Source organism: Trichomycterus rosablanca, chromosome 1 (assembly GCF_030014385.1).
Source record: "Trichomycterus rosablanca isolate fTriRos1 chromosome 1, fTriRos1.hap1, whole genome shotgun sequence".
NCBI classification, from domain to species: domain Eukaryota; kingdom Metazoa; phylum Chordata; class Actinopteri; order Siluriformes; family Trichomycteridae; genus Trichomycterus; species Trichomycterus rosablanca.
This window is the reverse complement of record NC_085988.1, coordinates 63,857,907-63,873,236: the sequence shown is the minus strand read 5'-3', so window position 1 is coordinate 63,873,236 and position 15,330 is coordinate 63,857,907. Positions and strand designations below refer to the sequence as shown.

The following is a 15,330-nucleotide window of genomic DNA, read 5'->3' as shown; positions in this document are numbered from 1 at the left end:
ATTTTGATTAAAAATCGGCCGATACCGATTCGTAGCCGATCGATCGTCCCATCTCTAATTATCACGGTTTCACCCTTACAGACTTGCCGGCTCCTCTGTTGGCACCCTGCTATTTCTCTGATACTTTTATGTTTTTCAGGGAACTCAGACGCTTTTCGGCTGTCACAACAGAACCACCTTGGATAAGCGACCTGCCACAGGCAGCGTGATGACCTTTTCGCTGGGTGCGGGCTGCATCTATGATGTGGTGGTCCCACTTGTATTTTGCTGACCCTGGCTCATCTGAGGGTTTCCTATTTTTCCACTTTTTCAGAGAACTTGGTTGTCGTAGACCAACCTGTCATATTGTGACAACCAGTTCTTTCTTTCTGCTCATTTTTATCCACTGTTGCAGACTGCAGATGTTTCGTGTGATTCATTTATTACATTTATTTTTTTGCCATTTTATTTTTCATTATCCTCTTTTTGTTAGTGGCTTTTTAGCAACAGTATTGTTCTAACTTGAACAAGCATCCTGCAATTATGTTTATTTTTAATTCTTGCAGGTGCCGAGATTCACCTCAGGAGGAAGGGGGTGGCTGAGGACCCGCGATGGATTAGCATTTTGTCTGGGAAGTGTTAATGCATCGCATCTGAATAAGAGAATTTTAAATGCAGTACATTTAGTGCTATTGCCCAAACTTTGGAACTCAATCTCTTTGTGACTGCTGAACCATCTCTTTCTTTAAAGCTCAATTAAAAGCTTTTCTCTTCACTGCTCACTATTCTTCTTCATCCAAATATTAATTTTGTTCCTTCCCCTATTGTAGTTTTGCTTTTCAAAGTAAAGTGTCCTTGGGTATGTGAAACGCACTATAAAAATTATTTTTTTTTAATTATTATTATTATTGCACATAAACTATGTATTTTTAAATGTTATTTTAATTATAAATATATTTCTTTCTTCTGTTTTTTATAAAATATATTTATTTTTAATTGTATTTAGACAGCTGCCCTTTACAGCTGCCCTTTACAAGCATACCTACAAGAAAGTAAACACATTCTGATATACAGCTGAACATTGATGTTTTGGGAGTGACATTAATTTAAACGTTAACTGCATGTGAACTCATTATTATTCAACCCGCAGTCTCAGTACTTAGTAGAACATTCCTTTTTTTACATTTGGATTTGTTATGACCAAATAATATGCAAGCAATTGAGGGTTAAGGGCCTTGCTTAGGGGCCCAACAGTGGTAACTTAGCAATAGTGGGGATTGAACCAGCAACATTTTGACCACTAGTCCAGTTTTTGCCTTGATAACCTCCTGACACCTCTCTCATGGAATCTTCACCCATTCCTCTCAAACAAAATCTGGAGACTGAGAATGCCACTCCAGGAGATGCCAGGACTGATTCATTAACCAACCTTTGGTTGACTTGGAGGTTTGCTTGGAATCACTGTTTTGCAGAAAAGTCCAATTATCACCAAGATTCAATTTCACCACAGAAGGCTGAACATTCCTCCTCAAATTGCCTTGGTATTTCTGTGAATCCATTATACCAGTCACACAGTCAAGCCTGTCAGTTCCTGTAGCAGGAAAAACATCCTCACATTATCACTGACTCACCTCCACGCTTGACCGTAGGGATAGTATTCGTGTGGTGATAATCCTTGCCTTTTGTGTGCCTGGAAAACTGGTAATCTATATGGGAAAACTGGTAATCTATATGGCCAAACAGTTCCAGTTTTGATTTGTCCCTCCACAGAACTGTGTCCCTGAACTGTGCAGAATTCCTTTTGACATATTCCAGTCCACCCTTCCTGTGCTTCTTTGGCAATAGTGGAAAAGAAGTCCTTGGTTGTAAAGTGATGATCTTATGTTCGCCATTGACACATTTGTCACAGCCTTCATTAGGTCATCCTGTAAGTCTTTTGCAGTAACAAAAGGGTTTTTCTTTGTTGTCATCATGAGACTGCTAAAGCCTCTGGACAAAACTTTGGGCTTTCTTTTATGGTCAGACAGGTTTGCTGCTGCGCTAAACGTTTGGAACTTATATGGACAGTACTCTCAATGGAATCTCTAGGAATGTTCATGTCTTGCAAATCTTCTTTTATAAAATGTATAGTTCCGGTCCTAAAATCTGATTGGCTGAGCCGTGTTATACGCACACCTATGACCACCTCACATCATTCCATATTAATACGCCACTAAAAAAAGGAAAAAGTACAAACTTGGTTGAACACTATTTTAAGTCATGTACTATACATGGAAATGTCCAGATTAATTTAAACAATAATTCTAATCATCAAGCAGGTGTTTTGTCCTTTTATCTTTTATTACTTAAGTGCTTTGAAATAAAATTAGAAAATTCTACTGACCAATAAAACAGGTTTTCCATACTTGTGGTGGAAAAAATTTATATGCCTTATTATAAGTATTCATCCCTCAACCTCTTTTTCCAACAAAATAAGTGTTACAACATGGGATTTGTAACAATAAAAAGCAGAAACTGTTTTTAATTACAAAAAATGTACACCTCTGTTGATGGTTAATAGTTAGGCCAGTGGTTCTCAACCCCTTTTTATTTTTTATTTTTTTTAACATAAAATGCAACAGGACCCCACTTTGGGCTAATGGCTCCCTGGTTGAGAACCACTAAGTTAGGCCATCTATTACAGCCAGTTATTTTTTGGTTAAGCAAGTGCTTACAAAGAAATTATCAGCATCTTTCAAAAACATAATGTTGCCATTGATTTCTATAGGAATTACACATTAACAGATTGTATTAATATATAACACACAGCCATGGTTAAAAAGTGAGGCTACATAATCCATTAAAATAGTTAAGGTTTTAAAAAACAATTTTCCCACTACACATCAATCTAAGATTAAAAAACAGCATACTATATTGTTATATAACTCTTCCCAATAACACTAGCAACACATATTACTGCATTCGTCTCAACTTATATTGCACAAAGCAAAACACTATGCATTATTCCCAACTTATATCGCACAAAGTGATAAAACAATTTTGGCCCATTTCACAATAAAACATTTGATACAACATTTGGCTTTAAGACTCTGTCTAGGTCCCTACGTTTCTTTCTTTACACATCATGCATTCTTGTCATGATGCAGCAGTGTGCTTTAGGTCATTATCCTGTCGAAATACAACTCTTCCGATTTTAAGCTTTCTGGAAGTGGTTAAGTCATTCCCATCAATTCTGACTTAAATGCTGCCAGTCCCTTTTGGGGATCCCCATAACATGGTGCTGCTAAAACCATAAAACAGACATGCTGCTTAAAACTGTGGCTGGATTGTCAGAAAACAAGACTTTCAACCACTTGGTTAGAGAGTCCTATAAAATAACCGTCAGTCACAGATATTTGCAACTCTTGCAAGTAGACATTTTAGTTTTTTGTCCCTGTTTGGAAAGGTTACCGGACTAAGCCAGTATGGCTTATATTTTCTCCACTGAATAAACTAAGCTCCAGTGTGTATTCCTCTCCAGATATATGCTGCTTCATGATGGAACCTACCATACTGATAGACCTCAAAAAGAATCAAAGTATTTACTTCTTGCACGTGTTGACTATCAATAAACTAGTTAGTTGGCATGGTAATGGGGGGGGGGGGGTACTCGGTATCCGAGTACTTTTAAATCTCACTCCATTTAATTAATCGTTTGTCTTAGTAAGTAAAACGTTAATATGTTTGTAACTCGGTTAAAACATTTGGCATTTTTCTTTTGGTTTAAACTGCACACAGTTAAAGTGAAATAAATGTTTTACCACACCTGAAATGTTTGATCCAAGAAAATAAAGATGTTAAAATGAGTTACAGGCTAAATACTGGAAACGCGTCAATGCGTTGTCGCGTTTTGACCTTAAAGCGGTTCCCATCGGTACAGTCATTAACATAGCATCTTGTAAACGACCACACACACACGAGTAGTCCGAAAAAAGAACATAAACGACATTAAAAAACTTAAAATATAAACCATTTTTAAATGTGACCACTTACTTTGTTGCTGTTTGAAAGCTTAAACTGATGTTTTTTAACTCCCGGACGGCGAAAAGAACTTAGTAAAGTTTGTAAAACTTGAATCTTTTTTGTCTTTTAGCTCTCATATAGTAAAACGTCCCGCATATCAAACACAACAAATGTTGCTGCAACGTGGTTTCACTGAGTAATTAAGCGCTTAAGTTTTAAAAACAAACTCCAGACTAAAAACATTCAACTGTTGTCCATCTTTTTTTTCGTACAACAACGGAGAGTTCTTAGTGGATCCCCAAAGGAGTCGACTCTTCGATTCCAGGGGCTGGGATTAAATTCAACTCCTAGTCTGTGAACTTCAGCTCCCATAATGACATGAATGTGCATGTTTGTGCACTGATTGATTGCTCCGTTTATTCATTCATTAAACATTTACATAACACATTATTTCTTTAATACATTTACCATACATCCTTGTTATGGTTGCATGATTTGGAAAAACGGTTGCAGTCTAATGCAGGTCACTACACGCTCATTTACACTTACCTATACCCAGAGCGGTAGAGAGAACAGAGTGGCGACACTCCCATAGGGAACCGTTGGAAAGGGGGCGGGACATTTTTTCTGCGCAGCTTCCGGGTTGTGGAGCTCTGTATAGTTCCAAACAACCCATAGAGCCCCATTCATTTCCACTACTTATCCAGCATTTTTAGCTGTATGTTGCTTTGTTTTAAAACAATTATGAATTTAATGTCATTAATATACGTAATACTGTTATTGTTTAGCATTTGCTCAGCACTAAATGTTACATGTTTATCTTAATTAATAGGTATAACTGAATTTAGCTTATTCAGTTTAGCTTAATTAATGACACACGAGTCTTTTCACCTAAAATGAGTTGATTAATCAAGAGTCTTGTTACAGAAATGATAATAAAATATTAGAACCACAATAAATCATTATACTTTTACTTTCATACTTCAGTACATTTGAAGGTAAATTTAGTTTAGTACTTTAGTGGAGGTAAAGAGTATTTTTACTTTTACTACTACTTTTACTGGAGTAATATGTTACCTTGGATATCTCTACTTTAACTCAACTGCATGGTTTGTGTACCTTGTCCACCACTTACATTAGACAAAATGAACTAGTGCATATTCATAATGAATTCATTAATGTATTACATGTAGGAATCAATTATTAATCACTCATGAAATAAGAGATGAATGAATGCTTTTTCATGTACCTTAAAGGTACGGTAGTGTGTTTATCAATCTGTTCCTTCAGTGCAGGTAAACCTTATGAATCCAGCCACATGGTTTAGTGACATGAGTGTTTAGCCAAAATGATTATTATTATGAATCCTCAGGAAAGTGAAGGGAGATTAGTTTATGTAAAAAACAAAACATAAAAAAACTTTAATCTCTGTACTGTATATTGTCTCTACTACTTAATGATATCGCATTATGTAATGTATGCTAATATAATGTACTGTGTGTTAACAAGAACGACCTATTAACAAGTCATTATAAACATCAAGCTTCCACTTTATATACCAAATTGACATTAAAGCAGATGCAGTAAATGTAAACGCAGTTGAAAATACCCAGAAATTGTACAAATGTTTATTATTTGCCGTTTAATATTTCATTTACTGCTGCCTGTCCCATATGAGAACATGACAGCGCCGGGTTTGTTTGGAACTATCGGAGGGTTACATGAACCACGTGACCGCGTGGCGGCGAGATCAAGGAGTGTCGCAACTCTCTCTATCTACGGCTCTGCCTATACCTAGCGACAGTCAACCTAGCTAGTCAACCTACGGCCATTTTTATGTAGGTGAACAGCAACACCAGAAGGCAATGGTGTAACTACAATCATATTGGCCAATGTTAAAGAATCTGTAGTTTCTCTGTAGGGCTGCACGTAGGGTTGCCAACTTTCAGAACTGGAAATAAAGAACACCCTGGGCTGGCGGGTTGGCGGAAGGCATGGGGGGGTTTACCCGAGCGGGAGCCGGGGGTAGGAGGTTAGGGTTGCACCTAGAAAAAATATAACAGGTCTTACACCGTCATAGGAACATTATCAAAATGTTTTATTTAGGCTGTTTAACATATATTATTATCATTCTTTATAATAATAAATCAGAACCATATTTTAGGTGAAACAACATGCATAAAGAACATGATGTAACATTTTCTCTCAATAGTGCAAACAACATTTTTACATAATCCATCTTCACACTGACATGCAGCCCCGGTTCTGGACTGTGTTGCTTAGGGGGGCAGTGAGAAAATCTGGGGGCGGGGGGCATAGCGCCTGCCCTGCTTGTGTTACTTTAGTTTCGCCCTAAGCTGGATTCAAACCTAGGGTGGGAAAATAGGCGCTACTCAAACAGTGAAGTAATAAACAGGTTGTTATGCTGATATGCCTGCGCACACAGGGCGTTATTAAGACTAAAAGTGAAAACGTACTACTTAAAATAATAACCAAACGCTTTCTAATCCCCACGGTAGCAGCAGTTTCCTTCTGTTTCATACAGATCGCCCTGTCTCAGTCTAATCTGCAGCATTTCTCTCCCATTGATAAAAATACGGAACAAAGCGCGTCCCGTATCAGTTCAACACTTCAATATTAGTTTCAATATTAGTTCAATATTAGTTTCCAAATAAGGAACGATTCCATATTGTACAGGACGGTTGGCAACCCTAGCTGCACGGTAGCTGTCTCCTCACAGCAAGAATGTACTGGGTTTGATTCCCAGGTGGAGGTCCTTTCTGTGAACAGTTTGCATGCTCTCCTTGTGTCAGAGTGGGTTTCCTTCCACAGTCCAAAGACATGCAGTCATTGGAGATACTAAGGTCTCCCCAGGTATGTATGTGTGTGTGTGTGTGTGTGTGTGTGTGTGTGTGTTTGTCCTGTGATGGACTGGCAACCTGTCCAGGGTTTCCTATCTTTCGCCCAGTGAATCGGACCCACCACAACCCTGAACAGGATAAAGCGATGATATAACAGACAATGAATGAATGAGTGAATGAATGAATAAATAGTTCCTCTATACAAAAATGAATGTAATTATTAAATAAATGATTGTGTGATGGTGCTTGGGTGGCACAGCAGTCTATTACGCTTGCAAACTACTGCTAGGATTAAAACGCAGTGCTATCAGCCTGCCAGTCTACACATGGCCCTGTGTTGGAGGGGAGGGTATTCCCGGCTTGTGCCCCGTGTTTCCCAGTGAAACCGGGCCCACTGCGACCTTGAATAGAACGATCTTGTGATTTACTTGTGTAGATGGTATGGCTTATTTTAAAGTACTCTATTATTTTAAAGAAGACTGACAAGGAACTGCAAACGAATTGGCATAGGATCTGTCATTCTACAGGCTCATGTGACTCCTGCACTGCCAGCAGTTGTGCTCCTGCCAGGAGGAGCTCCCACAGAAAGTAAACATGTCAAACTTACAAAGTTATAACTGGCAAACGCCTATCCTACCCAATGCACTGCTTTAATCTGGTAGTCTATGGAGTTAATGAGTCAAGATTTTGTAATTTATGTTGTAAACAGTAAGAGTACATCATGCATAACATGGGTTCACAATCTGCAACCCGTGGACCATTTGCCGGTCATGACATAGAGGTGCGACTCACATCTGTCCAGTCTCCTCCTCTGAGAATATCGTTCTGTATAACCGACTCCTAGAATCAATTTAATCGATAAACAACAACTGGAATTAGAATCGGAGTCGACTCCGCATTCGTGGAATCGAGCAGATCTGCAGAACGGAAATAGTGGAGGTTGGATGAGATGAAAGGGGTGTGGCTGCAGCTTCATCCGGGCACTTCCGTCCTCCACTCCGAAAACACTCGCTTAGAATAGCACGGGAAAATTCGCCTTTAGTCCAAGACCGTTATATTTCTAACCTAACTCCAGTACAAAGCATGCAAAAGGTGGATTGGCTTCTCTAAATTGTGCCTAGGTGTGAGCTGATGTGTGAGTGTGTGTTGCTCTGCTTTTGCTTGGTGTCCCGATCAGCGTGTGTTTCTGCCTTGTGCCCAGCGTTTCCGGGTGGCGCCTGACCTATGGCGACCGTGACCAATATAGATCAAATATATATTTAATAAAAATTATAAATGTATGTCAAAATATACTATATACGTTTTATACGTTTTTGTTTAGATTCATGTTTTTATCCATTTAATACATTTTACAAACTTTCAACGCAATTCGAAAACACTGGACAAATTTGCCAGGACTCTAAACTTAAAGTAAAAAGTAAAATAAAAAATGATAACATGCTGCTATTTTTTTTACCTTTCCAATTATTTCTAGGAGTGTCAATGCTTATGACAGATTTGTTCTAAGGTTAAGTGTGAGGTAAAGCTTATAAAGAATACATATTACCAAGACATTTTTATATACGTAGTGCTGTAAAAAGTCATTGCTCCTTGCTGTACTGTTGTGGGTCGCACCTCGTTACTGAATAACAAGATTAAGCCCCACACCTGAAAGAATAAAAAAAGTACCTAAGTGCAAGATATTTAACCAAAGTAAAACAAAACTGTGGCTAAAAGTCATTAATGAAAAAGTGGGACAATGACAAATAAATAAGGTTTCTAAAATAACAGAAACAGAAGTAACAAATGAAAGACAAAAACGTTGACAGCCTGCAACTGAGAAAGTGGATAGAACAGGGATAGTGCAGACCTGAGAACTGGTTGTCACAATATGGCAGCCCAACTACAACAACTGGTGCACCCCATGCATAACAGGGATTTATGGGCCAGAAACAGACATCATGCCACCTCTGGGGCAATCCGCTTCCCCCAGAGGAGTTCTCTTATAAGGCCCAACAGGATGCAACATTGGGTGAGTTCTCAGAACTCCATCAGAAAACAACAGTGCAGTTTCTGAGAATTAGCAGGTAAATGCTTACAAGGCACAGGAGTTTGTCAATTAAGAGAAACTGACACATCAATCAACTGCGCCTCTGTGCTCCCTCCGCCGGCCAAACTTATTCAGCAGCTGCCATGTTAGATCTTACTTTATTTGTCATCAAGTTACTAAAAAGAGTAGATAAAAATTTTATAATTTTTAGAAAACATGATATTACAAATGAGTAATGAGTGAAAAACAGCACATTTTGTAAAACAGGACAAAGTTAGAGTGAGGGTAAAGAGATTTTAAATCAATTAATTTTATTATTAAATATACATTCAGTGCACATATCCACTTCACATTTACACTCACGTCTTTTCACTTTGTATGTATAAACGAACAAAAAGTGTGTATTTTAAAAATAAATATAAAGGGAAAAGATATCCATATTAATAACATTAGTACTGCATAAGACATAGATGGCATTTACAAGTCGAGGATGACTATGGTAAAAAAATTAGTTATTTTGCAGCTTTGAAGTTTAAATGGGATAGATTCCTGTCAGAAAATCTTAAGGTCCCCAAGGTTACAAGGGCCCCAGTAATCAAATTTAAAATTCTTTATTATTTTCCAGTGGGAATTGAATTAAGACATTGGCTTGATCATACAAACACCTTTGCTGTCCTTTTAGTAGCTATTTATTGTGGCTCTATGTTTGGGGTTGTTGCCTTGTTAAAAACATCTACATTTTGTTTCCAGGCCAACAACTGTCTTTCTCTAAAACCGAGTGGACGAAGAATTATCTGAATGAGCTAAAGTGTAGCCAAAAAGTTTTATTATTTTTTCTGGCCCTTGTTTTGTCTAAATGTGCAAATTTTAGACGTACATGCATATCAGTGCTTCATTTAGAGAAGTTTTTGATAAATTGTAGGAAGGTCTGGGATTGTGGTACAGTACACTGATCATTGTTCACTTTGTAACTTTTAATGCTCATTCTGCATTAGATCATGGTGCAACTTTACCACTAGCTTACACAAAGTTACCACTTGCTTTTACAAACTCTTATACAAGCTTGGTTGTTTTGTAAAATGCAGTAAAAAGAAGAATGTGTTATTTTTTTATTCTCTTGAATTGTCATCTAACTGCTAAAGTAGAAAGAAAAGATTTCCAATGTTTTTACTGATCAACATTATTGTAGTTTGTAATATAAACACATTTAGACACACTCAAGAAACTCTCAAGAAAAGATGGTACAGAGGCATGATTATCTATGTGTTCCTTCGCCTTTCCTATTAATACGACCTTTTAATGATTTGTGAACTGAGGACAATAATTGTTGCAATTTTGCAAGTGGAACGTTCATCCATTCTTGCTTGATACGAGACTTCAGCTGCTCAACAGTCTGTTTTTTCCCTCATCTGATTATTCTCTTCATGCTGCACCATACATTTTCAATAGGGGACATCTTGATTGCAGGAAGGCCAGTAAATGTTGGCTTTCACACCTTTCACTGACAACAATCTGGATGGTAACATCAGTGGCTTCTACTTGCTGCTCCATTTTTTAAATGTATTCTGAGGTATTTTGTGACCTGCTGGATTGAGTTGTCACTGAGCCCTTGAAGAAATATTAGCAGACTGGCCAGTCATGGGTGGATTCTTATTTTTGTAAATTTTCTATCAATAAGCCATGAAAATAGTAGTAGAAAATGCTGTGTAATGCAGGTGTGTTTTATTTTTATTTTTTTTACAAACATGGAGTAAATTGTACCAATGGCATCTGAAGCTGGCATAAACAGGAAGCTGCATGATTTTCTTATAAATGCTTTAAAAACATTCTTTAAATCTGTCATTATACTTTCCTGCAATACAATTGTTGCTGAGTGTTATTCTATATTTAAATGTGCCTACATTTTTGTTTTTTTTTCTGGTCAATTTTTAGTTTTTTAGGATTATATTTAATTCCCTTGTGTATTCACATTTATTTCCAACACATTTGTGGTACCTGAGTTTCCTACTTGGTCATTTTACCCGTTCTTTACTTTGATGGAAAGTATAGTGACAGTGTTCCATGTTGTTTTTAAGTATGTCCTCTTTTCACATTTTACCAAAATTACATTAGTATACATTGTAAAGCATGAAACAGAGTTTTAATTCATGTCTGTATGTAATGTGTGATGTTTAGAGTAAAAATAGTGAGGCCCCAGGCATAGTGCTTAAATTCACCTCAAAATGTATCACTCTGAAAGTATATAAACTATAGTAGTCATTTTAATTTAACAAAATGAATGTTATAAATAGTATTTTACAGATCAACCATTTAAATTACAGTTGCTTAAATTAAGCTATAAAATAAGAAATGAAATCTGCTTTCTTGTTAATGGTATACTGACAGAAATGCTAAATGAATGAATTAAGAATAAACAGTTAAATATTGTTATAAATAAAATATACATGTGATATTTCAGTCTTGCATTTTGCTCATTATTAAATCACTGAAAAAAATTGCACTGGGCTTTAAAATTCAAAGTGTTCATACTAACAATGGCTTCCTTTCCTATGCATGTGTGTCTCCAAATCAACATACAAAATAAAATCAGACAGTATGGTTAAACTATCTACTGTACATTTTCCTCTGCATTACATAAAATAAATATAAAAGCTTCTAATAAAAAGAAGCAGAAGCAGCATTTAGGGTTTGCGTGAGCATATTTTCATAGTGCAGTTAGTGAAATACTATTCGGCAGCAAGACATCTCCATTTACAGTTTGAATGATTAAATATATACACAGTATTTAGCATGTGCAGTTTCTTAAGCCTTACATAATATAGAATATTTTCAAGTGCTTTACAGTTGTAGGCAAAAGCAAATGTGGTGCATGCTACCGCTTTTATGACAGGGATTCTCAACCGTTTCAATGTCAAGGCTGACCTATTTGGTACAGCTATGCATGATGTCCTACAGGCATAAAAGGGGTCCCCCCAGGTGGGCGGTCCGGGTCCTTTTCGTGTGGAGTTTGCATGTTCTCCCTGTGTCTGCCTGGGTTTCTCCCGGGAGCTCCGGTTTCCTCCCACAGTCCAAAGACATGCAAGTGAGGGGAATTGGAGATACAACATTGCCCATGATTGTGTTTGACAATAAACTTGTGAACTGATGAATCTTGTGTAATAAGTAACTACCAGTCCTGTCATGAATGTAACCAAAGTGTAAAACATGACATTAAAATCCTAATAAATAAATAAATTAACAGGCAAATTGTAAATTAAACAAATATTGTTGAGAAAACAAACAAAAAAGTTACTGAAAAATAAAGAAAAACACAGAGAAGAAAAAAAATTAATTTGGCTTGGCTTTAACTTGATTAGGAAAAGTCTTTGGTAGACAATTAATTTTTACTTTTGACTACTGTTTGACTACAGTATTTCATTTCACATATACACGGCAAGTCCCACGTGCTGTTCCCTAGGGTCCACTAGAGGGCGCTATGTGGCTTACTTGTAGTGCACAGCCAAGCGGTTGAGAAACCCTGTCCTAATGAATGCTAGATTAAAACATTTTAATGAAGGCCTGCGTTCCATTTACAGTGCTTGTTAAACCCAGTGCAGGTTGAAGCCCTTGGACAACATGGCAGCCTCTAGATCACTGTCCTCCTCTCTCTCCCTCAGTCTCTGCTCCTCCAGGAGTGCTACCAGAGCATCCCTCTGCTCCACCACATCCAGCATCTCCTCTAGGATTCTCCTCTCCTCTGCCAACTCCTCCTCGTCCTTCAAATGATCTGAAAGAGAGAAGTTTATTTTTCTACATATAAAAATATTACATGGCACTAATAATGTAACTATGGAACATTATGGAACGGCACAGTGGTGCAGGCTTCATAGCTCAAATTTTACTTTCACAAAAATGTAGACGTGGACCAACCTCCCCTTTGAGTAGCACTCAGTCCTATTAGTAAATCTTGTAGTAAGATACCCAAAATATGACTAAACATTTTGCACAGGAGCAGTTGCCAAATCACACTCTATGGTGATGCTAATATGTTAAAATGATCCAGGAAATATTTCTTTTGCATGTGTGTGAGCACCAACCATCCACTGCCATGCGTTCCCTCAGCTCCTGCTGTAGCTGACTCTGTCGATCCTCCAACTCCAGCTCCCGTGCACTGCACACACACACACCACCACCAATCACGAGCAAACACATGGTCAGTATACAGCAAGCTTCAGAAAGCCAGAAATAGGTCATAACTGATAGAAACTTGGCATTGCCTTGTTTTTTGGTCCTAGTCTTGAACAAAATGTAAAACTGAGCTATCAAGAGTACTAATTCATAGTGTGCTTGTTCAAAAAATGTTCAAGATGAGTCCTAGTGAATATGAAGTCAAACAATTAACACTTAAAAAAAGAACTATACAGCCTAACACTCTTATTACACTGACCGCTTTACAGCACTATGGTACATCAAAAAACAGTTCATTTTAACTGGACTTGCCATCATGCATTGTGGAAGTGAATGTGGTATGTGCTGAATAGATAGAATTTTCTAGCATATGCATTTTGCTATGAAATGTCTGAGTACATTTCTTACTTTCTCACTTAGATTTTTCACTTTTTACCCAGTTGAATCATTTTAATTGCCTATTGAAATTTAATTACTGCATGCACCATACTCGTTTTAAACAAGAGACAGCATTTAATTTGACTACATTCTCATCAAACACTTTAACCTAGTAAAGGTTGCTGCAGGTCTGGTTTCATCAGGAAACACTGGGCTCAAGGCAGGAATACGCTGGACAGTGTGCCAAGCCATTACAGGGCTTCGACCATCCCCCAGACATAGCCAATCATGTTTGCATAGACGCCCAGATGGTCAATTGCACTGCTGAGATTTGAGCCGGGATTTCATAAGCAGAATGAAACAGAGGACCTTAAAAGTGGTAACTAAAACAAAAGGGCACTTTTTAACTGGAGCTTGTGTCATTACCCTTTAATGTAAATTCTAGAAATAATTCCAAGACAGTCTATATACAAACTCTATTTAAAACATTCAAGTTGAACTGCGACATCTCTTTACTTAAAGATGTAACTGTCACTTACAATATCATGAGCTCAGATTCATAGCGCACCAAAGCATTCTTCTCCTGGACTAGTTTAAACCACTGTTGCATCAGGCTGGGATCATCCTTCTTTCCCATTCCTGATGGCAAAGCAAAGAAGAGAGAAGATCAGAAACAGGAAAAAAAACAACAGGAAAAAACACAGTACAGCATGCAGGATCACGATAAAGCAGGCAGAGAGTAAGAGGGTGACACAATTGTATCATAACATTTTAGTGTTAGGATTATAAAAGTGTAGTTTACTGATATATCTCTGGAGGATTGTTATGCATAAGCTTATTTAGATTATTTAATTTATGTCGTACAGTTTTTTTTTAGGAAACTGTTTTGTTTATGTACGTATCTGGGTCCCCCCCTTTTTTTAAACATATATTTGTGCTTATAAGCACAGTGCAAAGTCAAAAGGCATTATGTATCTAAATTAATATTAGCATTCACAGCATATTAAATAACAAAACCTAAAGTAGTTAAAGACTTTTTCCTTCCTACTGTATATTCTATTATCTAAATGTCATTAACAAGTGGTCGAAGGCATTCTAATGAGCGCTTCCGCCGCCATGGAGAACTGAGTTTGAGTCTTGCTTAACAAACACAGTTGGCCATGTCTAACGAATGGTAGATTGTATCAGGAGTCATCTACTGCTCTGGTGGAGGTGTCGGCATGAGAGGTAGAGAAAAACTGAGTGCACAGTGTGATCTTCCATATGTGTTAAAGCTCTCTGTAACCCTACGTTCAGACCAGCAGCGACTTTTCACCTCTTGTTGCCAGAATCGCTGATCGCTCATCTCCATGTGTTCACACCGGAAATGTCATCATCACCTGTGAGCGCTTGTTTGCGATGGTTTAACCAAAGCCAAGCAAAATGCCATTACAGTGCAGCATATTTTCCTTGCTAGTATCTACAGAGTATGTAGACAAAACAATTTGACCACAAGTCTGCCACATCACTTTGCTCCTAATTTGCATAAACTAAGCAAACATTTTTCCCAATGTTCACACCTTCTGATGCCGGAAATCGCCAGCTGTAATTGAAAATAAATGATAACCAGTCACTGACAGCTGGACTGAATGTAGGATAGACCTTTGAGTTGGCATTTCCATATGGGTTTCATCCTGGATGCTCTCATGTCCAAAAACATGCAGTATGTGAATTTGCCACTCTTGATTACCCCTAGGTATAAATCATTGAAAACGTACCTGACTAGCTCCTGATATTCCATTTATTTTGTATCAATCCCTATTTACAATTATGCCACTTTTCAGCAAGGAGCCTCTTAAAGAAAATACCAGAAATACACTAAATAGATGAAGAATATAGTGGAAACCCATGAAAATATATTGATATAAAGAGACT

General features: G+C 37.5%; 2 protein-coding genes across 11 annotated transcripts in view; both read right to left on the bottom strand.

Moving 5' to 3' along the window:
• The window catches only part of tspan9b (tetraspanin 9b), a 52,636-nt gene extending 48,471 nt beyond the window's left edge, over nt 1–4,165 (bottom strand). The window contains exon 1 of the mRNA XM_062994851.1: nt 4,012–4,165. The gene's annotated coding sequence lies outside the window, so the exon portion shown is untranslated. The remainder of the gene's footprint in view (nt 1–4,011) is intronic.
• A 6,411-nt stretch (nt 4,166–10,576) lies between these two features.
• The window catches only part of mical3b (microtubule associated monooxygenase, calponin and LIM domain containing 3b), a 54,120-nt gene continuing 49,366 nt past the window's right edge, over nt 10,577–15,330 (bottom strand). For all 10 annotated transcript variants that reach the window (XM_062994818.1, XM_062994765.1, XM_062994802.1 and 7 more), the window contains 3 exons: nt 13,956–14,055; nt 12,948–13,021; nt 10,577–12,637 (listed from right to left, as the gene is read on the bottom strand). In XM_062994818.1, coding sequence (XP_062850888.1) covers nt 12,453–12,637; nt 12,948–13,021; nt 13,956–14,055 — 359 coding nt within the window. In that variant the 3' untranslated portion in view covers nt 10,577–12,452. The remainder of the gene's footprint in view (nt 12,638–12,947; nt 13,022–13,955; nt 14,056–15,330) is intronic.